Source organism: Nerophis ophidion, linkage group LG04 (genome assembly GCF_033978795.1).
Source record: "Nerophis ophidion isolate RoL-2023_Sa linkage group LG04, RoL_Noph_v1.0, whole genome shotgun sequence".
NCBI classification, from domain to species: domain Eukaryota; kingdom Metazoa; phylum Chordata; class Actinopteri; order Syngnathiformes; family Syngnathidae; genus Nerophis; species Nerophis ophidion.
The window spans coordinates 67,616,040-67,642,645 of NC_084614.1; the positions used below are offsets into that span (position 1 = coordinate 67,616,040).

General features: G+C 40.0%; 1 protein-coding gene across 4 annotated transcripts in view; it reads left to right on the plus strand.

The window, feature by feature from the left end:
* The first annotated feature begins 1,298 nt into the window (after nucleotides 1-1,298).
* The window catches only part of clip2 (CAP-GLY domain containing linker protein 2), a 70,295-nt gene continuing 44,987 nt past the window's right edge, over nucleotides 1,299-26,606 (plus strand). For 2 of the 4 annotated variants that reach the window (XM_061898864.1, XM_061898867.1), the window contains exons 1-2: nucleotides 1,383-2,434; nucleotides 5,210-5,455. In XM_061898864.1, coding sequence (XP_061754848.1) covers nucleotides 5,338-5,455 — 118 coding nt within the window. In that variant the 5' untranslated portion in view covers nucleotides 1,383-2,434; nucleotides 5,210-5,337. The other 2 variants (XM_061898865.1, XM_061898866.1) reach the window with 2 other exon arrangements.

Here is a 26,606-nt window from a genome sequence, read left to right on the forward strand (position 1 = left end):
AAGGAGTTGAGATTCAAAGAACAGAAGAGTTTACTGGGTTAAATGTAAAAATTACATATTGGGTTTCACCATGTAAAGCGCTTTGAGTCACTAGAGGAAAAGCGCTATATAAATATAGTTCACTTCACAAGAGATCGTGTGTTTGGGTGTTGGGATTGATGAATATTTGTCAAGGAAATCCCATATAAATGATAAAAAGGCTAAAGTATTTACAACTGTGGCTATTTTAAACAAAGTGAAGGAATTGCTCAATCAAAAAGCATTGTATATTTAGTATAACTCACAGATTGTTCCATATCTAACATACTCCACGTATAGAAGTATGTTGTAGTGCCTGTAAAACATATTTCAATCCAATCTTCCTTCTGCAGAAAAGAACCATACAAATCCTAATGGAAATTTGAACAATTTCCCCTGTGGATCAATAAAAATTGTCTAAGTCTAAATGCATATAGGGGACCCACAAACCCAATATTCAAACAGTTAAACTTGTTAAAATTTCATGAACTGGCAGAGTATAATATCCTAAAGATCATGTACAAAGCACATGCAACAATTCTACCAAACATACACAAGAATAATTACAATCTGAAAGGAACTGAAATCTTTAAAACACTTGGATTTCGAACAGTGATATTGGAAACCAGTATTTCAAACACAAGTGTTAGTTTATGGAATAATCTTGACGGTGGAATAAAACAATGCAAATGTCTTTCTGTATTTGAAAAAATCTTGATGATGAAAAGATATTACTGAGAATATTTGTTTTCTTCAATATTGGTTTGATTGTTGTAAATCAAAATATGGCTTTGTAGTCGCCAAGTTGTATTTAGGAAAATAGGACACATGTCCGGATACTCCGGCTTCCTCCCACTTCCAAAGACATGCACCTGGGGACAGGTTGATTGCCAACACTAAATTGGCCCTAGTGTGTGAATGTGAGTGTGAATGTTGTCCGTCTATCTGTGTTGGCCCTGTGATGAGGGGCGACTTGTCCAGGGTGTGTCACACCTTCCGCCCGATTGTAGCTGAGAAAGGCACCAGTGCCCCACGCGACCCTAAAAGGGAATAAGCAGTAGAAAATGTATGGATGGATATGTTTTAACTTCTTTCTGCTCCTTTTCATTTATATTTTAGTTTAATTGTATTAATTTCATTCCTATGTTGGATTTTTGATGAATGAAGTAAATAAATGAACTGAACTAATTGTTATGAGCTCAGGTCACAAGACCTAAATGTGGCAACGCCCGCCGTTGACAAAGCCACCAATCACAGCGCGTCTAGTAGACCACCTGACTCCACACTGGCCAATTGAGTCGTTCAAAATCGAGCCGGCCGGAAGTGCCAACACAAGCTCTGATTAACTGGTAGGCACTTTGTGTTAAAAGTTAAACATAAGAACGCGTATTTATACTTTGTAAAGTTCATTTACGTGCAGATATCAGTTATTATGTGACTTTTCTCATTTAAATTACGATTCCACTAAAGGACCAGTACGTGTCGCCGCACCAAACTACGTTAGGAAGTCGCTTCCCTTTGTAAGGCCTTGCCTGGCTAAATTAATTAAACATATTACCAAATAACACGACACATTTATCACACTTTATAAAACCATCATTTCTTTCTGCTTAAGTTTGATTCCACAATTCCGACTGTTTTCGTCAAAATGACTACTTTTGCCAGCGATAAGCTGGGTGTTTCCCAGTGAGGAATGCGCCCCTTAAGGCGGTGAAGTGTATGTTAGTTAATGTTACTTTTTATTACCGAACTATTTAATTTTGGGATATTTTAACAATGCCGAATTACGTGTAGGTAGAAATTACATTAAATCACGTTGAGTATATTTGAATGAGTCATGAATTGGTAGCAAAAAAACGAGGTAATCTTAAATCAACAGATTTTTGAACGGAGCACGTCATTGCTCGGCGGGAGGGGGTGCAGAAGACTGTAGTCTACTCGTCCGTCCCCCAGGAGGCTCTGCTTCCCCGGCCCCCTTTGTTCCGTCTCGCCTGCGTGGGTCGAGTCCACCCCACCAGAGCCACGCACTGTACGGAAAAAAAACAGGCCGGAGAAAAGACACCTTCCGATGAGGTAATGCAAAGACGGGAGGAACCCATCGGGAAGACGGGAGGACAAAAGAAAAGTTGGATCTGGTGCGTTTGATGTCGTGGGGAAAAAGTCGGATTTTTGGTAGGCACTTAACTAAAACGCCAGCCACGGACGATTAACGGGGTTTTTGGTCAATGCGCGGTCTTTGAACGCAACTGGGAAGCTACGTGCTAAAGCCGCACCGGTCCGTCACTTTGCCGGATCCACGCGGACTCTCTCTTTTCCTCAGCCCCCAGCATCCATATTCGCATCCCAGGGAGTGGCAGCCTGATAATCCTCCCTTTCCTTGGACGGAATAATCGCACACCGGTTCGGACGCTTCAATGTGAGTATTTGCCGATGTGATTGTGTGAATGGGAAGTGCGAGGCTTTTTCTTGTTGGGTTTTTGCTTCTCAAGCGTTGATGTTGCCGCAGTCGCTACAACAATGGAGCAAATTGGATGCATTTTGTGGAGGTGCGCATTATCATCCCCCCCATCCGTCCATCCATGCTCCTTAAGCCTCCTGACTCCAGCAATATGAGGTGGAGGCTGCAGAATCAGGCCTGAAACATGCATTTCTACCAATTAGCATCAAATGAAGATTTATTTATAGAGCGCTTTTCATACATAAAAGAAATGCAGTGCTTTACAAAGTTAAAAAAATACCCCGGTGACACCAAACATACACACATACACACACACACACACACACACACACACACACACACACACACACACACACACACACACATATGCAGCTATATTGACCAATTATTGAATGGTTGAGTACAGAGGAGACATGTGAGTAAACACTATCACAGGAGCCATCTGCACCAGGAGGTCATCAGACCATGGTCACCAGGACGCTGACACAAAAGCGCCTCCACAAGCACGGCTGATAACCCCTAAGGCAGATGGCTCATCTGAGGAATGTTGGAAAATAAAAATAATAAAAGTTGTAAAGTAGTAAGAACCATGTGTAGACATGAATAATAAAATACCAGTAAGACATATGAAGATTAATAGAAAATATATATAAACATACATATATGTATATATATACGCAGTAAATAAATAAATATAACTAAATACAATCTTGCATAACTAATAGGATAACAAGTAAAATACACATTTCTTCAATAAAATAAATAAAATATTTATCAGGTAAAAGCCAAATCAAAAAGGTGGGTCAAAAGCCCTCTCTTAAAACATGAACGTTCTCCGCAGCCCTAAAGTCCTTCGGCAAGCTGTTCCATAGACGGGGGCCATAATGGTGGAAAGATGCCATCCCATGACTTTGTATCCTGAATTTGGGAATAGTTAGGAGATAAGTGCCGGAGGATATCAGGTAAAGGCCAATTACCATTAAAAAATGTGTAAAAAAGCTGTCAGCTTAGTTACCATAATGTTTGTGTAAATTTACATTGGTTTTTACAACATTATATAGTTAATGGAAAAACAGTACACATTCTTTTTTTATTCTTGGCAATTTAAGTGCCAATTTTTCTACCGTAAAAAACAAATGTACCGTCTTTCCATTTACAGTAGTACACCATTAAACAACAAACGTAGCTCAGTCGACAGATTTTTAACGCAAAAAACAGTTTCAAATTTACAGTAATATGCTGTAAAGAACAACGTAACATTTATTGTCATTTTTAGTAATTTGATGGGTAATTTGCTGTAAAGTTAAGTATTTTTATTTAGATGAAAACATGTTTTGAAAGGGTGATAATATACTGTAATATTTGTTGCAATATTGGATACTATTAAAGTTTAAAAGGAATGCACTTTCAAGCGCTACATATATTTTTTTCTGACAGAATGAAAAAATTGAAATACATTTGGTGAGAAAATATTAAGTACTTTATTGACACATATCATTTCCAGGTGTTTGCGGGCCAAATAAAATGATGTCGCGGGCCAGATCTGGCCCCCGGGCCTTGAGTTTGACACCTGTGTTCTAGGAGGTCGAATTCTAAAAAAAATAATAATGAATTGAGTTGTGACATCTGAAGAAATTGTACGAGGAAAACTTACAGGAGGAAATGTAATGATTTAAAGTAAAAAGTTGAATGTCGCATTATACAGAGAACGTCCTGAGGAAAATGAGGAAAAAGTCGTACAGTTACAAGAAACAAATTTAGCCACACGACAAGGTCGAAACCTAACGATAAAAAAATCAGTAAATCGAGCTGTCACATCTAAAGAAGAACTTATGAGGAAAAAAATTGTTATATTACAATTAAAAAATAAATCTTAGGGAAAAAATGTAACTGTTAATGTAAGATGTCGCCTGCCATGTTACGAGCAAAAAGTAATGAAGTCAAAGTTGAAGTACCAATGATTGTCACACACACACGAGGTGTGGCGAAATTATCCTCTGCATTTGACCCATCACCCTTGATCACCCCCTGGGTGGTGAGGGGAGCAGTGGGCAGCAGTGGGCAGCAGCGGTAGCCACGCCCGGAAATCATTGTTGGTGATTTAACCCCCGATTCCAACCCCTGTTGCTGAGTGCCAAGCAGGGCGGTGATGAGGGAATATTTTTAACGCTACAATTGGTACAATGAAAAAAGTTGTAGGATTACAAGAAAAAACATTGTAGTATTGCGAGAGAAAAAAATTAAACATAATATAAGAGTCCAATGTTGATGAAAAAATATTGACATATCAGAAATAAAAAATATTGCTGTGAGTAGACGCAGGGAAAAGCATAACCAGGATTTAAAAAAAAAAGTTGTACAGTTAAAGAACAACAAGTCATGAGGGGGAAGCATAGAGTTTACACAGAGAATGTAATTTTTATAAGAATAAAATAATTTGAGAAAAAAAGTTGTGTGGTTACGAGAACAGCAGTAACAATGACAAGAAACTTGGTAATGTCGCAACTACAGATCTGAACCAGTACTAAGATTATTCTCCGAGTATCACTAAAATAACTTCGTTCATTTTACAATGTATTCTTCTCATACTGTTACTTTTTACTCATACAATTTATTAGTTATTGTTGTCTTTCTTTCAACTGAATCGCGACATTATTCACGTGTTATATTTGTGGTTTTAACTTGTTTTGCTTTCCAAGTCTTACAACTTTTCCCCCTGTGTCATTTTGGCAGCAAAACATGAAGACAGGAAGCTGCTCCCCCTCCCTCCTCCTTCTCCTATTCTTCCTGGCCTAGGGCCTGACCCACAAGCCTTCACCACGTCTCAGGCCGCGGGCCCCCTCCCCCTGGGACTTTTCACCATGAACATGCTCAAGTCCACTGGGCTGAAAATCCCCGGTCGTGGGCCCAAGCATTCCAGCCCGATGGGAAGGACGTCAGCGGGCGGAACATCCAGCTCCCCGGTTCCCCCTAAAGACAGTAAGTCCCGCCTCCTTCTGTGGGAAGAAAAAGACAAATTGTAGTCATTCCTGCCTGTCCCCGGATGTGGCCGAGACTGTTTATGTGTGTGACTCACCAGAGCACAGCTGTGTGAGATGACACGATGCACGGTACGGTCGTCACGGTGACATCAGCGTCTTCGGCGAGCGTAAATGCAAAACAGCCGAAAAATTATAATATGTGAAGAGAAATAATCTGTTACATGGTCCAACTCGAACGTTTTTACTAATTGTGAATGATTAAAGTAAAATTTAAACAATCTTAACCGTCATATAAGTGTAAAAATAAGTTTAGCCACTATGTAAACCTACAAACAATAAAAAAGTCTTAATTTTATTGATGAAGGCGTATTACCGTATTTTCCAGACTATAAGGCGCACTTAAAATCCTTTTTTTCCCCTCAAAACTCGACAGTGGGCTTCTTAACCCGGTGTACTTAATGTAAGGAATAAGTTTGGTTGAACTTACCTACCTCAAAGCAAATGTATTTGGTATGTGGTGTACTGATAAGTGTGACCAGTAGGTGGCAGTAAAACGTAAGAGATAAGTGTAGGTTGCACCATTTGATGTGCTTCAACATACAATGGTGTGCGTATAAGGTAAGACATATGAGCTGGCGTTTTGTTTCGCATTATTATGCAAAAGAAACTTTTCTTACCTTCTAGTACCTGCCGATCTGTATTCGGGATCTGCATAAATCATAAACAATTGCGCACTTCCGCCTTTGTAGTTTGTGCCGACACAGTAGTCGATAAGCTTCTTTTTCACTATCTTCTTGTTACGGGACATTCATCCTCCGCTGTTGCCATTTCTAATATAAAGTAGTGTAAAGTTCTTACTTATATCTGTCAGTAAACTCACCATGAAAGCGCTAAAACATACCGGTGTAGTGACTTTACATTATTCACCCAAGGAACATTATTTATTAGAGCGTTCCTGTTCAACGTTTTTTCACAGGATGTTGTTGTTTCCGGATGAGATGTTGCTCCTTATTGATTTAAGTAAAATTTGAACGCCAATAAAACAGTGAGCTCCATCTTTTGACACTTCTTCCACTGCCGTCCTTGCACGCTACACCGCTACAACAAAGATGATGGGGAGAAGAAGCTACCAAAGGTGAGCTACGTAAATAAGATCGCTCACAAGATGGCGCATCTGGAAGCTACGGTCAGAAAGCGGTTAGAAGATGGTCTGTGAAACATAATCCATGCAACATTTTGACCAAAGAACCACTATTATATTTTATGTAGACCACAAGGAAGTGTTTTACATACAGAAAAAAATAATACTAATATGACTCCTTTGATGCGCCCTATAATCCGGTGCGCCTTATATATGAAAAAAATAAAAACAATAGACCATTCATCGGCAGTGCGCCTTATAATCTGGTGCGCCCTATGGCCCCGAAAATACAGTAGTTTTGGTATATTTTCTTGTCACACAATCAGTATTTCCTGCAGGACTGCAATCTGTTTGTGTGATAAATTATGTCATCATCTAAATTGCAAAACTGAGCAAAAAAACTAATTAGTTTAGAAATATAAATGACCTCTTTCCGACGCTTCATGTAAGACAGTGTAGACGGAGCGGTGGATTGGAAGACGGGGGGGAGCTACACAATAATACAAGAAAAAGTTGCTGGATTGTTTGCCAGTCGCTTTTTTTTTTTAAATAAAAGAGGGCTCTGAATACTTGCTAAATATAAGGACAAAGTTGCTAAGTCACTTAGCCCTTTTGCTGTGTCTTCTTATTCTCTGTCAAATCAGGTGTGTATGAGTTGCCATGCCACAAGTTACTACAACTCACCATAAAACTCAGTTTCTCGGGGTGACGATTCAAGTCAGAATCGATTCAAACTGATTCCCGCAACAGATTATTTAGTATACAAATATAATAAAACCTTTCCAGGACAGGTTACATAAGCACTGTATGTCATAAGCTAACTTATGATGTATACGTGCAGTAAGTAAGCGCGGTCAAGGACTAAAAACGTATTTTTTTAAAAGTATTCTTAAAACAAAGTGTGTTTATATTTATATATATATATATATATATATATACATATATATATATATATATATATATATATACACGTGTTTGTGTGTATATGTATATGTATATGTATATATTCATCCGTTTTCTACCACTTGTCCCTGAGGGGCCGCGGGGGGTCACTGGAGCCTATCTCAGTGTATGTGAGTATATATAGTTATGTTTATACATACGGTTTGTATACGTTTATATATATTTGTATTTATATATGTCTTTTGATAGATTCTTGAAAATGATAAATCTTCAGGGTGGCAGAGGGGTTAGTGCGTCTGCCTCACAATACGAAGGTCCTGCAGTCATGGGTTCAATCCCAGGCTCGGGATCTTTCTGTGTGGAGTTTGCATGTTCTCCCCGTGAATGCGTGGGTTCCCTCCGGGTGCTCCGGCTTCCTCCCACCTCCAAAGACATGCACCTGGGGATAGGTTGATTGGCAACACAAAATGGTCCCTAGTGTGTGAATGTGAGTGTGACTGTTGTCTGTCTATCTGTGTTGGCCCTGCGCTGAGGTGGCGACTTGTCCAGGGTGTACGCCGCCTTCCGCCCGATTGTAGCTGAGATAGGCGTCAGCGCCCCCCGCGAACCCAAAAGGGAATAAGCGGTAGAAAATGGATGGATGGAAATTTGGAATCAGAATAAATAAAAATTGCGATTCGGATGTGAATCTTTTTCTTCAGTACCCCCTACCATCTACTGTACGGAGTATGACAAGCTGCATTCACAGACAGTCCCATGACAGCGTGTGTATGATCTAATTCGAACACATAGAGCAGTACAAATATATTTGCGGCGGGCCGTCACTAAAAAATGTACTGTATGTATGACTGGGAAGACTGCACAAGTATAAAAAGAAGTTAACCGCTGCAAAGCTCCATAAACAACAAAACATGCTACCTTGACTGCCATAACATGGTGGATTACACATATTATGTATCATTTAAATTTCGATATTTTAACGTCTCTTGATTCCGCTTGTTGTGGCCTGACCTACCTTTTGATTAAGTGATAATAAAAATAAAAGCCAAATAAAAAAAAAATTGTACTTTTAGCCCATTGAATTTCTGAACGGGTGTCTCTCATGGCATCAGGTAATATTAAAATGTAAAAACTTTTGTTTTTTAACAACAAAAGCAGAGGTGATTAATTTCATTTTGTTATATTTCACACAAGTGTAAAAAGAAGCTAACTGCTGAAAAACATTAATAACAACAAAACACTGTACTTTTACTAAGTTACAAAGTGAGTTTTTTGTGTCCTATAAGTGTTCTTCTGCTCTTCAGAGCGTTTGTTGAGGCTGGTTCTACTTTTGGAGTAACTATGTAAATTAAAAAGTAAAATAAAGTCAGTCTTCTTAAGTTCCTAAATTTCCTGAAAAACCTACAATTTTTACCTCAAACTATTTTGTGGAGGAAATATTTGTACAATTTATTTAAAACTTAAAAAGAAGTAAAGAGTCAGACTTTATTGACAAGGTGATTGATTTTTAAGTGTCACACAAGTGTAAACAGAAGTTAGCCTCTGTAAAACACAAACGAAAAACGCTACCCTTTGAAATCCAGAAAGTTCTGGAACTTTCACTTAAATATAATGTTTGATGTGCCCATGCAAGTCTCCAATACAGAGGTTTGTGCAAATCTGCAAAGCTGTTCATCTGTAATTCCGCTACCTGACCACATAAACAGAGATGCTAACAAAGCATGACATAGTGCAGGGGTGTAAAACTGATTTTAGTTCAAGGGCCGCATGGAGGAAAATCTGTGCACACGCGGGTTGGACTATTAAAATCATGGCATTAAAACTAAAAAAGAAAGACAACTTTAGATTGTTCTCTTGTCTTACTTTGGCCAAAAATAGAACAAAAACATTCAGAATATATCACAATAAAAATATAGGAAAAAAATACCGGCAGCGGTAAAGTTAAGATCCATGAAGGAAAGTAGAAAGTAAATGAATGTTTATCATCAATCAATCAATCAATCAATGTTTATTTATATAGCCCTAAATCACAAATGTCTCAAAGGTCTAAAAAGGAGGTCTATTTAAAGGCTAGAGTATACAGATGAGTTTTAAGATGAGACTTAAATGCTTCTACTGAGGTAGCATCTCGAACTGTTACCGGGAGGGCATTCCAGAGTACTGGAGCCCGAACGGAAAACGCTCTATAGCCCGCAGACTTTTTTTGGGCTTTAGGAAACACTAATAAGCCGGAGTCTTTTGAACGCAGGTTTCTTGGCGGGACATTTGGTACAATACAATCGGCAAGATAGGATGGAGCTAGACCGTGTAGTATTTTATACGTAAGTAGTAAAACCTTAAAGTCACATCTTAAGTGCACAGGGAGCCAGTGCAGGTGAGCCAGTACAGGCGTAATATGATCAAACTTTCTTGTTCTTGTCAAAAGTCTAGCAGCCGCATTTTGTACCAACTGTAATCTTTTAATGCTAGACATGGGGAGACCCGAAAATAATACGTTACAGTAATCGAGACGAGACATACATTTATAATTGAATACATTTACATATGCATAAAAATGTGTTTTCTTTTATATTATATTTTTTTTAATGAATTAAGTAACATTTATGACAACCTTTTTCCAAAACACAATATTGAATGTGAGATACAACATGATAAGACAGGGGTGTCAAACTCAAATACAGAGTGGGCCAAAATTTAAAACCGAACAAAGCCGCGGGCCGAGGTTGAACAAATTAACCTTTTAATAGGGACCCAAACAAGTTTTGCATTGAACATTGAACAAGCAAGGCTTATATAACTTTATAGTGACATGCAAAACTGAGTTTCAAATAGTAATAATAATTTAAAAATATCAATGGCATATCATATAAAATTTAAATAAAAATTGAATGCTGCAGGGTATTCTGGGTATTTGTTATGTTATGTTGTGTTTATGTTGTGTTACGGTGCGGATATTCTCCCGAAATGTGTCATTTTTTTTTTTTGTGTGGGTTCACAGTGTGGCGCATGTTTGTAACAGTGTTAAAGTTGTTTATACGGCCACCCTCGGTGTGACCTGTACGGCTGTTGACCAAGTATGCATTGCATTCACTTGTGTGTGTGTGTATAAGCCACGTATATTATGTGACTGGGCCGGCACGCTGTTTGTATGGAGGAAAAGCGGACGTGGAGACAGGTTGTAGAGAACGCCAAAGGCAGTGCCTTTAAAGCCCACCCCAAATATTGTTGTCTGGGATGAAATTCAGGAGGGGCACTGAACTTCGGGAGTCTCGCGGAAAAATCGGGAGGGTTGGCAAGTAAGAGAATTAGCGGTGAATGCGGTGTTACAGCGGCGGGCCAGCTCTAATGTTAATTTGATATTGCCTCAAGGGCCAAGTGAAATTACACAGCCGGCCAAATTTGGCCCGTGGGCCAGAGTTTGACACCCATGTGATAAGGCATAAATTTATCATTTGTTTTTTAAAACGCTTACAAAGAAGTGGGACCCCAAATATTAACTGGTGGACCCCATTTTCATGACTTGATGGGGTCCTTGGGACCTCATTTATAAAAATTCCTAGCGCCAACACTGACACAGTATTTGTGCGTGCAAAACAGCAGCAGGCGGCTGTGGCCCGCGGGCCTTGACTTTGACACCCCTGACATAGTGCGCTAACCTTGAGAATGTCTTCTCAAATTGACTCCTAATTACAACCCTTGCCTGCTAAAAGTAAACACAGCTGCATTTTGGTTATGTTTCTGCTAAATTACAGTGTTTTAGCGTCTCATCTATCATTGACAATTTGTCGCCGTTCATGTTCACATGGCAAATCACTGGAGGCCGTGACAAGAGCAGAGACTTGTTGACACAAACAACAAGCAACGTTGAGTTGATTGGGCAGCTGTTCTGCCGTCTTTTGGTTTTGAAATGATTAAAATGCACTCAAATGATTGGCGATTAATCCCACAGGGCGGCATCAGGTACAGCCATTATAAGTTTGGCAGATTTGTGAAAAGCTTGGTATATTGTGTTTTATATCTACCAGGCTCATGTAATGTTTGAACTACCTGCATTGCACTTATACGGCTAGAAATTATATCGAAAAAAAATAAAAATATATGTGCTAACGTTTTCTTGTAGCGTTGTGCGCCACAGTCGCCACTCTACTGGGGTGCCCTGTTTTTTTTGGTTGTCCTCAGTCTCCTCTCAGATAAAATTGAGCAGGCCTTGCGTGGTACTTTTTACCTTGACACGATCCTACTTGATGATTTTCCACAGACAATACGAGAGCAGGTGCTATTCCTAGTGCCAAGCTTGCCACGTTGACGTTCGCAGCTAAAAATGATAAAACTAAACACACACGCTAACGTAAGCTTGTACGTTGCCTTGCTGCCCTCAGTCTCCTTTAGGATAAAAATATTGTTAATACAACAGTGGCCCGTTCTCCACTTCAAGGTTGGGTTGAGTTCCATTTAGGGATGTAACGATATGAAAATTGAATAAAAATCACTGTTATTGTCACCAAAATGATTACGGTGAATGTTCTCAAAAAGTACTTGTACACACTTGTAACCAAGAGTTATTTAAAAAATTAAATACAATTGATAAATAGCCACACAATATATTTTCTTCGCGGAAGAAATATGTTATATGATAATGTTGTCCATCCATCCATTTTTCACAGCTTGTCCTGTTCGGGGCGGCGGAGGGTGGTGGAGCCTATCCCAGCTGCCTTCGGGTGGTAGGCGGGGTACACTCTGGACAAGTCGCCTCCTTATCGCATGATAGTATTGTTTTGATTTATAATATATAAATATGTTTATCTTTGACTGTTTTAATTTGTAGACGTTTTAGTCTGGCTTCACGGTGGCAGAGTGGTTAGTGCGTCTGCCTCACAATACGAAGTTCCTGCAGTCCTGGGTTCAAATCCAGGCTTGGGATCTTTCTGTGCGGAGTTTGCATGTTCTCCCCGTGAATGCGTGGGTTCCCTCCGGGTACTCCGGCTTCCTCCCACTTCCAAAGACATGCACCTGGGGATAGGTTGATTGGCAACACTAAATTGGCCCTAGTGTGTGAATGTGAGTGTGAATTTTGTCTGTCTATCTGTGTTGGCCCTGCGATGAGGTGGCGACTTGTCCAGGGTGTACCCTGCCTTCCGCCCGATTGTAGCTGAGATAGGCGCCAGCGCCCCCCGCGACCCCGAAAGGGAATAAGCGGTAGAAAATGGATGGGATGGATGGACGTTTTAGTCTTTTTTGGGTGTGTCGCGTCCGGTCAATCTAACGCCATGTAAATTCACGTCCTGCTGACATTTTCTTTCGAGAACACAGCCTGTAGGTTTAATGTGCACAATTGAATATGTTAGTTGTTAAAACACTAATGAGTTTGTATACATTTAGATTGGCTGATGTTGTCTTTTAATGCCAATGACAAACATGGATGCCCTCTAACTGACATTACATTTATTTGTATTATTTCAGCTAAGAAGAAACTAGCAGCTCAATTATGTATCTCCATACAGTGTCAAACCGCTCCCCTAAGCAAAGAATAAGTACGGCAAATGAACTGCATTTTTTAGTATCTTAAATATCATTATCAATTATCATTGTCACTGGAGAATGGGGCTAAACATGTTACACACCGAAAGCAAGCCTGGAGCAGGCGTGCTAATAGATAAGTTAACCGCTAAGCTATCTTCAAACAACAACAATAAATAAGTGTCTTGCCCAAGGACTTAACTAACGTCAGTCAGTGCCTAGGATGCCAGATTTGTACCAGGAACCCGCAAGTAGTATCAAGGGTAGTATCAGTATATGATTGATACTCGAGTAATTTAGTAGATTTGTTTTATTTTCTTAAAATCATTATTTGATTTTTGTTAATGTTTACAAACACACGGAATAACTTTGGGGGGGGAACCAAAACATTTAAATAAGTAATAAATCAAGGAGTAGTTTTTACTTTGGTTTAGTTATTGTGTACTCTTAACATTGTATATCTCAAACAATTGTGTGCAACAATAAGGAAGTGGTTTAAATATAGTGATGATATTGTTCAACTGTCAATAGCACTCAATATAAATACAGTGTAAAAAGTACAGTTAATTAGAGACTGGTGATATGACTTCAAATCTATATCACAATATATATTGCAGCCTCGTGCCATCAAGATATATATCACAATATATTGCTTGGCATATAGATTTTAATATAACCATTTCAAAATGGGTTACAAAGGTTCCTAATTTGGTTGCTGACATAAACAGTAACAAATGGATGGATGAATGGATTTGACATCAATTGTGGTTATATTATTATCTAAACACTAATGTTAATCTGCATTTCAATTTACTGTCAATATCTGGTTAATTTCTGCTATAGCAGCTTCAATTTTGTTAGAAATGTACTGAACACATAGTTTTCTGTTTTTTTGGATACTTTACATTAGTTTTGGGCGATACTACAAATTTGGGTATGGATCTAATGCCAAGGAGTTACTGGGGCATTATTAGTCATATCAATGCTGCTACTGGTACTTCAAATGTTCAAGATTATTAAATGATTCACTTTTTGATCACAATTACAATCAGAGAAAACACAGGATGGCTGTGTTACAATATCAAATACATCTTTATATTATGTTTTTTCTTGGGTCTGATTTAAATCCTTAGATTTTTGCCCTTCTGGCCTGCTGTTTTCAGGGAATTATTTCCTGAGTTTGTAAACAACGACAACATATTTTTGTATTCAAAAAAATATCGATCCAACCACTGTGGTATTGGTTTGATACTATATTAATTTCTATTGCTGCTGCCGATATTTGTATAAATTTGCCCTTCTTGTTTACAATCAGGAGAACTAACCTTGCGGTTAGCATATCCCCCTAAGGCAGAGCTGGGCAAATATTTTGACTCGGGCGCCACAGTGAGAGAGAAAATGTGTATCTATACACATTTATCTCTAAAATTTATGTGCGTTTGGGTCCCCTTTTTTTTCAGGAACCATAATACCAAAAGTCACAATGTCCGATAGTTATAAAAACGTTATGACAGACCACCTAAAAAAAACAGAATGGAATTTTACAGTTTTTTTTACTGAATGGGACCCCCAAAATGTACATGAAAATAAAGAAGGGGGGATTTACAATGTTAACTATAAACAATAAAACACTGAATATTGACAACATTTGAATGTCGCTCCTCTTTTACTTCTCAGACCAGCTCCTCGATGGTTCTATATCTTTTACAATCAAGCAAAACACAATAAAAATAAAAAAAACAGCAAAATATGAATGCAAAGTGTAATAAACTCCGACAATATGATATATTATCAGGTAAAAATCTGCTTTTGCATCTGTTTCTGACACACGCGTTTCGGGCTGGCTGCTCTGAAAACAAACCCCGCCCACTCTGCTTTGTTCCTCGTTCGAGCTGCTGTGACGCAGATTATCGTAATAACTCGTATAACACCCAAAAGCACGGATTTCAACCATTGAAATACTTTCTATAGTTGAAGACTTACGGTCATGTAAAAACAGCACTGCACATTATTATGGCGGTGAGAGTTTTGATGTTAAAGGTCTAAAAAAAAATTATGTAAAATGTTTTCCGTGCCGGATTGAAAAACTTAACGGGCCGCATGTGGCCCGCGGGGCGTATTTTGCCCAGGTTTTCCCCACGGTGTGTAGCGTAGCATGTTTAGCTATAGTTTGTCCTCCAGTAAGAAACGTAGTTCATTTACTGCCATGCAGCAAGTATTACTTATTTAGAAGTGGTTTTGCACTGCGGAGGGACGTTAGCCGCCCGGCGAGGATGCTACAATGCGTTGAGGATGTGGTATTTTGCTTGGTGCTGTAATATTTGTGGACACAATTACAATGATAGTATTAAAAGCGTTATTGTTAGTCAGATACACAGTACAGGCCACAAGTTTGGACACACCTTCTCATTCAATGGGTTCTCTTCATTTTCATGACTATTTACATTGTAGATTGTCCCTGAAGGCATCAAAACTATGAATAAACACATGTGGAGTTATGTACTTAACAAAAAAAGGTGAAATAACTCAAAACATGTTTTATATTCTAGTTTCTTCAAAATACCCACCCTTTGAACTGTCTTGCACAATCTTGGCATTCTCTCGATGAGCTTCAAGGAGTAGTCACATGAAAGGGTTTTCACTTCACATGTGTCATAGTTTTGATGCCTTCAGGGACAATCTACAATGTAAATAGTCATGAAAATAAAGAAAACGCATTGAATGAGAAGGTGTGTCCAAACTCTTGGCCTTGTATATTCTCTAATTCCCTGTAGTTAATACATGTGATTGGTATCGGTATTGGTATCGGCCAATCACCTCATTCATGGATGATCTGTATCAGAATCTGCAGCATACAGTCCTCATCATAGATAAAATGGAGGTAAATACAACAGACAGTCATTCTTCTCCCTGGTCGTCTCTTTGTTACAACAGATGCCTTCAATGCTGGGTGCTTTTCAGAGAGGCCCACTCAGGCAAATAATAGTAGTGTGCTGTGGAAAAGTGGCCAGCGTGATAACATCACAACAGGAAGTACGGGAGGCTAACCACAGCGTCTAAATTTGGACCCCATAACATTCTTTCTTATCATTTGTACTTAAGAACAAATATGTCCGCCTCAATTTTAGTCCCCTTGTGGAACAACTAATTCTCCCTAACGTTTGAAGCTTAAAGTAAAAAAAATAGTAATATTAAAGTGTGGGCGCTTCGAAGGCTACTTTTCAATCTCTGTTGATCCACCTAGAGGTCAGTTTTGTTTCTGGCGGCTTAAGTTGCGTCATGCTGAAACTCTGAGGAAAGTTAATCCATGAATGTTGCATGTGGCCGCACATCTGTTCGCTGTCATCGTGCCGGTGGTGCTTGTGGTTTCTGACAGCCCACAGTGTCATTTGTACATGTGGGATCTGTTGACATCGTTAATGCGTATCTCGGTTCTTGCACTGAGCCGGAAATATTGTAGGTAGCTTTTGTTTTTGAACTCGCACGCTGACCTTACTTCAAGTGAGGCATACTTATACAGCAGGGCTGTAAATCTTTGAGCACCGCATCATTCGATTCGATTCTTGAGGGTAACGGTTCGATTCGAAACGATTCTCGGTTCAAAATTAATACTTTTTAATAACATTGGGTGCCAGTTCTATGATCAACTACATTCATCAATAAAATAAATAAACAGCTCTGATAAATGTCTGTATTACTTAAAATAAAACTGGTTTTGTTTAATAAAACTCTACCCTAAGTTTAATAAAGTCGTATACAAATAAGGAAAGAATAGAAGTATCCCATACTTCTCTTTTCTAAAGTAAATCTGTACAGCAGATATGGGCATCCACATCAATAATATGATTTGCCTGAGTGGCTGCACAGGACAGAATTAAAAAATAAAGTAAATAAAATCTTGATTTTTTTAAAAAATCGATTAAGAATCATTACAAGTAGGAATACAGATTAATTTGATACCTTTTTTTTTTACACCCTTAGTAAACATTCACCAAAACACCCCCAAAAAATATATATTTTAAGGCTTCACTACACGTTTTAAAATAAAGCCTAGCCAACTATATCCATCAGCTGTAGGTTGGATTTGTTCTTCAGCGAATAAGCTAACATTGCATGAATATTCCATCCATCCATCCATCTTCTTCCTCTTATCCGAGGTCGTGTCGCGGGGGCAACAGCCTAAGCAGGGAAACCCAGACTTCCCTTTCCCCAGCCACTTCGTCTAGCTCTTCCCGGGGGATCCCGAGGCGTTCCCAGGCCAGCCGAGAGACATAGTCTTCCCAACGTGTCCTGGGTCTTCCCTGTGGCCTCCTACCGGTTGGACGTGCCCTAAACACCTCCCTAGGGAGGCGTTCGGGTGGCATCCTGACCAGATGCCCGAACCACATCATCTGGCTCCTCTCGATGTGGAGGAGCAGCGGCTTTACTTTGAGTTCCTCCCGGATGACAGAGCTTCTCACCCTATCTCTAAGGGAGAGCCCCGCCACACGGTGGAGGAAACTCATTTCGGCCGCTTGTACCCGTGATCTTATCCTTTCGGTCATGACCCAAAGCTCATGACCATAGGTGAGGATGGGAACGTAGATCGACCGGTAAATTGAAAGTTTTGCCTTCCGGCTCAGCTCCTTCTTCACCACAACGGATCGGTACAACGTCCGCATTACTGAAGACGCCGCACCGATCCGCCTGTCGATCTCACGATCCACTCTTCCCCCACTCGTGAACAAGACTCCTAGGTACTTGAACTCCTTCCAACCCGGAGATAGCACTCCACCCTTTTCCGGGCGAGAACCATGGACTCGGACTTGGAGGTGCTGATTCTCATTCCGGTCGCTTCACACTTGGCTGCAAACCGATCCAGTGAGAGCTGAAGATCCCGGTCAGATGAAGCCATCAGGACCACATCATCTGCAAAAAGCAGAGACCTAATCCTGCGGTCACCAAACCGGAACCCCTCAACGCCTTGACTGCGCCTAGAAATTCTGTCTATAAAAGTTATGAACAGAATCGGTGACAAAGGACAGCCTTGGCGGAGTCCAACCCTCACTGGAAATGTGTTCGAATCACTGCGGACCAAGCTCTGGCACTGATTGTACAAGGAGCGGACCGCCACAATAACACAGTCCGATACCCCATACTCTCTGAGCACTCCCCACAGGACTTCCCGAGGGACACGGTCGAATGCCTTCTCCAAGTCCACAAAGCACATGTAGACTGGTTGGGCAAACTCCCATGCACCCTCAAGAACCCTGCCGATAGTATAGACCTGGTCCACAGTTCCACGACCAGGACGAAAACCACACTGTTCCTCCTGAATCCGAGGTTCGACTATCCGGCGTAGCCTCCTCTCCAGTACACCTGAATAAACCTTACCGGGAAGGCTGAGGAGTGTGATCCCACAATAGTTGGAACACACCTTCCGGCCCCCCTTCTTAAAGAGAGGAACCACCACCCCGGTCTGCCAATCCAGAGGTACCACCCCCCATGTCCACGCGATGCTGCAGAGTCTTGTCAACCAAGACAGCCCCACAGCATCCAGAGCCTTAAGGAACTCCGGGCGGATCTCGTCCACCCCCGGGGCCTTGCCACCGAGGAGCTTTTTAACTACCTCAGCGACCTCAGCCCCAGAAATAGGAAAGTCCACCACAGATTCCCCAGGCACTGATTCCTCATAGGAAGACGTGTTGGTGGGATTGAGGAGGTCTTCGAAGTATTCCTTCCACCTATCCACAACATCTGCAGTTGAGGTCAGCAGAACACCATCCGCACCATACACGGTGTTGATAGTGCACTGCTTCCCCTTCCTGAGGCGGCGGACGGTGGTCCAGAATCGCTTCGAAGCCGTCCGGAAGTCGTTTTCCATGGCTTCCCCGAACTCCTCCCATGTCCGAGTTTTTGCCTCAGCGACCGCTGAAGCCGCACACCGCTTGGCCTGTCGGTACCTGTCCACTGCCTCCGGAGTCCTATGAGCCAAAAGGACCCGATAGGACTCCTTCTTCAGCTTGACGGCATCCCTCACCGCTGGTGTCCACCAAGGGGTTTTAGGATTGCCGCCCCGACAGGCACCAACTACCTTGCGGCCACAGCTCCGATCAGCCGCTTCGACAATAGAGGTGCGGAACATGGTCCACTCGGACTCACTGTCCAGCACCTCCCTCGTGACATGTTCGAAGTTCTTCCGGAGGTGGGAATTGAAACTTGGAATGTGAGTGTGACGTTAGCACTCACACTGCTAGCTATGCTAACTAACAGTGGGGAAGCTTGTAAACCAGTGTACATTTTGACAGCTGTTTTAAAATTTAGTTTTAGTTATAGTCTTTTGACGAAAATGTATTTTAGTTTTAGTCATATTTTAGTCATCTAAACTAAAAAAATAAATAAATAAATAAAATTTTACTGAAGGAACTTTCCTGAAGGAATCTATAAAGTACTATCCAATTTAGTTTTCGTCCAGTTTTGTTCGACAAAATTCCTCAACATTTTTGTTGACTAAAATGTAAATTATAGCCGACAACGCATCTTTGAAGTTGTCTTGAAAGTACCTTTATTATTACTATTGCAGAGCATCTCAAAAACTAAATCCACAACAACACCTGCACTCCAATAATATTTCAATGAGTACATTTCACACTAAACTTTCTTGTGTTTGAGCTGAAATTAAGTATTGTTTTCAAATGTTGAATAATATAGTATGTCTAAAATGGTCATGTGAAGAAACAAACTAGTTTTATTCTAGATTGGCAGGCAAGGTCACTTATGCATCCAACAAAAGTAGTGGTAGAGAATGCAGTCTTGCTTTTTCTCTACTGTCTTCAATAGTAACAGTAATTCAGTACAGTATGAGTCATTTGGAAGTATTAATTAAGGTCTAATTTCTAAATGTCTTTATGATTAGCCTGCAGAAGATGCTTCAAGTTTGTTGTATTTTTACCAGAGAAAATGAAGCCACAGGGTTTACAAAGTACTTTGTTGTCTACCTTTCAAAGGTATTGTGTCCATATGTCTTCTCTATCTTCCAGGGGTAGAATACCATATTTTACGGACTCCAAGTCGCACTTAAAATCATTTTTAATCTTAAAACTTGAAAGTGCGCCTTATAACCTGGAATAATTCTGGTTTTGCTTACCGACCTCGAAGCTATTTTATTTGGTACATAGTGTAATAATAAGTGTGACCAGTAGATGGCAGTCAAACATACATGTAGACTGCACTATGATGGCAATAGGACTCAGGTAAACAACATCAACATTTTATATATTCCATTGAAAATATAGAACAGTACTCACGGCACTCAAAAATCCATCAAAATGTTTTAGTGTGACTTTGGTAAGCTATGAAGCCGCACCGCTTGATGGATTGTACTGTGCTTCAACATACAAGTATTATTATGGTGTGTGCATAAGGTAACACATTATCTGCCGTTTTGTTTCGCAATATTATGCAAAAGCAACTTTTCTTACCTTTTGGTACCTGCTGATCTATATTTGGGATCTGCATGAATCCTGAAAAATTGCACACGTCCACCTTTGTAGGCCGTTCTGACGCCGTAGTTGATAAGCTATCTTCTTGTTATGGAACATTCATCCTCTGCTGTTGCCATTTCTAATATCAAGTAGTGTAAAGTTCTTACTCATATCTGTCAGTAAACTCACCATGAAAGTGTTAAAACATACCGGTATAGTGATTTGATTTGATTTGATTTGATTTTTATTAAGGATCCCCATTAGCTGGTTGCCACAACAACCCACTAGTCTTCCTGGGGTCCACAACTCAATACAATTACAAGTAAAAGCATATAATTATAACTATATAGGTATAGTGAGTTGTCCTTATTAACCCAAGGAACTTAAGTTATTAGAGAGTTCCGGTCAGGACACATTTACAGAGATGTTGTTTCCGGATGAGGAGATGTTGCTCCGTTCTTGATTTAAGTAAAGTCTCAATGACATTAAAACAGTTAGCTCCATCTTCTGACACTTCTTCCACTCCCGTCCTTGCATGCTACACCGCTACAACAAAGATGACGGGGAGAAGACGCTGTCGAAAGTGAGCCACGCAAATAAGACCGCCCACAAAACGGCACATCCGGAAGCGACTGTCAGAAAGCGGCTTGAATATGATCTGTAAAACATAATCTATGCAACATTTTGACTAAAGAACCACCATTACATGTTATGTACACCGCAAGGAAGTGTTTTCTATTCAGAAATTTAAAAAATGACTCCTTTAATGCGCCTTATACAAACCCTGTTTCCATATGAGTTGGGAAATTGTGTTGGATGTAAATATAAACGGAATAAAAAGATTTGCAAATCATTTTCAACCCATATTAAGTTGAAAATGCTACAAAAACAAGATATTTGATGTTCAAACTGATTCAAAAATTTTTTTTTTGCAAATAATCATTAACTTTAGAACTTCATGCCAGCGACCCGTGACAAAGAAGTTGGGAAAAGTGGCAGTAAATACTGATAAAGTTGAGGAATGCTCATCAAACACTTATATGGAACATCCCACAGGTGTGCAGGCTAATTGGGAACAGGTGGGTGCCATGATTGGCTATAAAAGCAGCTTCCATGAGATGCTAAGTAATTCACAAACGAAGATGGGTGGGGCGAGGGTCACCACTTTGTAAGCAAATTGTCGAACAGTTTTAGAACAACATTTCTCAACGAGCTATTGCAAGGAATTTAGGGATTTTACCATCTACGGTCCGTAAAATCATCAAAAAGTTCAGAGAATCTGGAGAAATCACTGCAAGTAAGCGATGATATTACAGACTTTTGATCCCTCAGGCGGTACTGCATGTAAAACCGATATCAGTGTGTAAAGGATATCACCAAATGGGCTCAGGAACACTTCATAAAACCACTGTCAGTAACTACAGTTGGTCGCTACATCTGTAAGGGCAAGTTAAAACTCTACTATGCAAAGCCAAACCCATTTAGCAACAATATCCTGAAACGCCGCCAGTTTGGCTGGGCCCGAGCTCACCTAAGATGTACTGATGCAAAGTGGAAAGGTGTTCTGTAGTCTGATGAGTCCACATTTCAAATTATATTTGGAAACAAAGGACGTGGTGTCCTCTAGAAAAAAGAGGAAAATAACCATTTGGATTGTTATAGGCGCAAAGTTCCAAAGCCAGCATCTGTGATGGTATGGGGGTGCATTAGTGCCCAAGGCATGGGTAACTTACACATCTGTGAAGGCACCATTAATGCTGAAAGGTCCATACGGGTTTTGGAGCAACATATGTTGTCATCCAAGCAACGTTATCATGGATCCTCCTGGTTATTTTAGCAAGACAAGCGTTACAACAGCGTGGCTTTGTAAAAAAAGAGTGCGGGTACTCTTCTGGCCTGCCTGCAGTCCAGACCTGTCTCCCATCGAAAATGTGTGGCGCATTATGAAGCGTAAAATACGACAGCGGAGACCCCGTACTGTTGAACTACTGAAGCTCTACATAAAACAAGAATGGGAAAGAATTCCACTTTCAAAGCTTCAACAATTAGTTTTCTCAGTTCCCAAACGTTTATTGAGTGTTGTTAAAAGAAAAGGTGATGTAACACAGTGGTGAACATGCCCTTTCCCAACTACTTTGGCACATGTTACAGCCATGAAATTGTAAGTTAATTATTTGCAAAAAAAAAAAACAAAGTTTATGAGTTTGAACATCAGATATCTTGTCTTTGTAGTGCACTCAATTGAATATGGGTTGAAAATGATTTGCAAATCATTGTATTCCATTTATATTTACATCTAACGCAATTTCCCAACTCATATGGAAACGGGGTTTGTATATTAAAAAAGATCAAAAGTAGAGCATTCATCGGCAGTGTGCTTTATAATCCTGTGCGCCCTATGGTCTGGAAAATATGGTACATATTGGAAGGATGCGTGTAACAATACAGAATAGGGATTTAACAAATTTCATATCACGGTTATTGTCGTTACCCAAATTTGACAAAGCCTAACGCATAACAGTTAGCCCAGAGACAGCTCGTATCCTGAAAAACTTGTAAGATGAGGCACCAATATCCCAAGGTACTAGTGAAGCCTTAAAACCAATAGAACAGTGCCTTTTTCACTTTGTAGTTTCATTTAAAACCAATAATGAGCCACTCTGTGTTTACATTGCACAGATTTGGTAAGGTGTTCAATTTGATTCACTTCTTTTGTAATGTTAACATATATTCAAAAAAACTGCTTGCTAAAGCACTTTAAGGTGGACAAGTCTTCATCTTCTTCATTTGCAACCTAAAGCCGCATATAAGCACATACGATGCTTTGTACGACCGTTTCAAAACTACCCAGCGGTGTCGTAAATGACGTGAATTTGATCTCTGGTTCAACCTCCTCCATCTGTTGCCGTCTGCCACTGTAACCGGTGCAGTTCAAGAGGAACACGTGCTTATTATAAATAACGAAGGCCGGAGACAGAGGTGTGTCCGCTGCCAAAAGTTGGCAATTGAGAGGCAGAGGAGGGGAAGGAAGGTTTTCATTGTGCAGAGAGGGGATGAATGGTGGGATTCAGATGGTAGTGGGAAGTGGCCAAGCACAATAATGCATGTGAGGGTGCTTTGGGTTCTTTTTCTCTCTTTGTTGCCTCGGCAACCTGAATCAGCAGCTAGGGTCCTGCATCCCTTTAAAGACAAAACTATGTGTCGGCTTAGTCATGGAAAAAGATGCTTGTATGAAATACCTGAAAATAGACAAATGTATCCAAATAAATGTTTTTTTAAATGTTTTAAAACTATATATATATATATATATATACTGAATGATAACAATGCAGTTTTTCAAAAAATATTTAAGTTTTTTTACTGCCTTGTGGCAACATGTCCCTCTTTAACTATGAAAGTCTGACCCCTAGGGGTGTTATGTGTGTACTGCACTGCTTCTACTATACAGCATTAAAAGTATGTTCCCACAATATTTTTAAAGAAAGATAATTAATTAAAAAAGTATAATAATAATACAAATATATAATCAAAGTAAATAAAATAAAAATAACATCTACACCAAATATTAAAATGTATAACAAATAATTTGAATAAATAAAGTGAAATAATTATAATATGCACACACAAATAAATATATTGTCTAAGAAGTAATCCTATTAAATAGTTACTGCTTTTAGGACACGTTAAATTGTAAACCTATGATGTAATGTTGGGTAAATTGTTTTGCATGTTTGAAATAATAAATAAATGAAGATAATTCTCCTAAGCAGTACATCCCCCTAAATTCCCTGACATTTTTACCCATATGGCCTTGCAGCAAATGCGTCTCAAACAACATATGGAAGCAATTGGGGCATAAAGCCCAACCAATGGGGGCCACAAAGCCTGAGGCAGGTCCTCACTTTCAGGGTGCTGGAGAGACGGCACTAAGCACCCAAACACACACACTCTTATATGTATACTCCCTGCACTCCCATAAACATAGACATTTACAAGCCAGCAGTGCAGCAGACCACACGCTAATGTCGGGTAGCAAGATACAAATAGAGCTCCGACTCGTCTGTGTGTCAAACTGGCAATGAATGGCGGGTTTAATCGCCCGCACATCACAGATGCGTCTCCCTGACCCACTTTTTTCTGGGACCAATTAGAGTGGTCTTGCACAATCTGCACCGTTGTGCTGTGCTCGTGCTTTTTTGTTGCCAGCATGACACGGTCAAAGGGGATGAATTGTGGCGCTTCTTGTGGACTAAGATGTTCTCACAATGTCTGCACTGTTTGAAATGCAGTTCGGGCAGGTTGGATGCAGCAAAATGGACAACATTGTCTAATATAATTTCATAGAAAAACCACAAATGGGGGCCTTCACTATAATAGATGCTGGACCTTGATACATTAAAGTCAACAGAAATTTGAGTCCGTGAACCACATTATTTAGGTCCAAGTCCGTAGAATCCTTGCCTTCCCCGTCTTGTGTAGACCCCTTTTGATCTTTAATATTACTCGTGTAACACGCTAGGGCAGACTGCAGCCTAGTGAGTATTATAGTATTGTACAGTTGTCCCTCGCCGCATTGCACTTTAGAAGTTTGCGGCTTGTTAAGCTGACTACAGTATATGGGTGTTATTTGTGTTGTTGTCCAAAGCAGTGGTTCTCAAACTTTTTTCACCAAGTACCACCTCAGAAAACACTTGGCTCTCCAAGTAACACCATAATGATCAACATCGAAATACAGTAGCAAAGTAGGATTAGGTATTCATTAAAAACATATATTTAATATTTTTTGGCCACCGTAACATTATATACGGTCTGAACAGTAATACTGTGTTTGAATGTAGGAACATAACAAATTACAAACCCCGTTTCCATATGAGTTGGGAAATTGTGTTAGATGTATACATAAACGGAATACAATGATTTGCAAATCATTTTCAACCCATATTCAATTGAATGTACTACAAAGACAAGATGTTTGCTGTTCAAATTCATAAACTTTAATTTTTTTTTTTTTTGCAAATAATGGCTGCAGCACATGCCAAAGTAGTTGGGAAAGGGCATGTTCACCACTGTGTTACATCACCTTTTCTTTTAACAACACTCAATAAACGTTTGGGAACTGGAGAAACTAATTGTTGAAGCTTTGAAAGTGGAATTCTTTCTCATTCTTGTTTTATGTAGAGCTTCAGTTGTTCAACAGTCCGGGGTCTCCGCTGTCATATTTTATGCTTCATAATGCATCACACATTTTCGATGGGAGACAGATCTGGACTGAAGGCAGGCCAGGAAAATACCCGCACTCTTCTACTACAAAGCCACGCTGTCAAAACACGTGGCTTGGCATTGTCTTGCTGAAATAAACAAGGGTGTCCATGATAACGTTGCTTGGATGACAACATATGTTGCTCCAAAACCTGTATGGACCATTCAGCATTAATGGTGTCTTCACAGATGTGTTAAGTTACCCATGCCTTGGGCACTAATACACCCCCATACCATCACAGATGCTGGCTTTTGAACTTTGCGCCTATAACAATCCGGATGGTTATTTTCCTCTTTGTTCCGGAGGACACCACGTCCACAGTTTCCAAATATAATTTGAAATGTGGACTCGTCAGACCACAGAACACCTTTCCACTTTGCATCAGTCCATCTTAGATTAGCTCGGGCCCAGCGAAGCCGGCGGCGTTTCTAGGTGTTGTTGATAAATGGGTTTTGCTTTGCATAGTAGAGTTTTAACTTGTACTTACAGATGTAGCGACCAACTGTAGTTACTGACAGTGGTTTTATGAAGTGTTCCTGAGCCCATGTGGTGATCTCCTTTACACACTGATGTCGGTTTTGGGTGCAGTACCGCCTGAGGGCTCAAAGGTCTGTAATATCGCTTACGTGCAGTGATTTCTCCAAATTCCCTGAACCTTTTGATGATTTTACGGACCGTAGATGGTAAAATCCCTAAATTCTTTGCAATAGCTTGTTGAGAAATGTTGTTCTAAAAGTGTTCAACAATTTGCTTACAATGTGGTGACCCTCGCCCCATCCCTGTTTGTGAATTACTTAGCATTTCATGGAAGCTGTTTTTATACCTAATCATGGTACCCACCTGTTCCCAATTAGCCTGTATACCT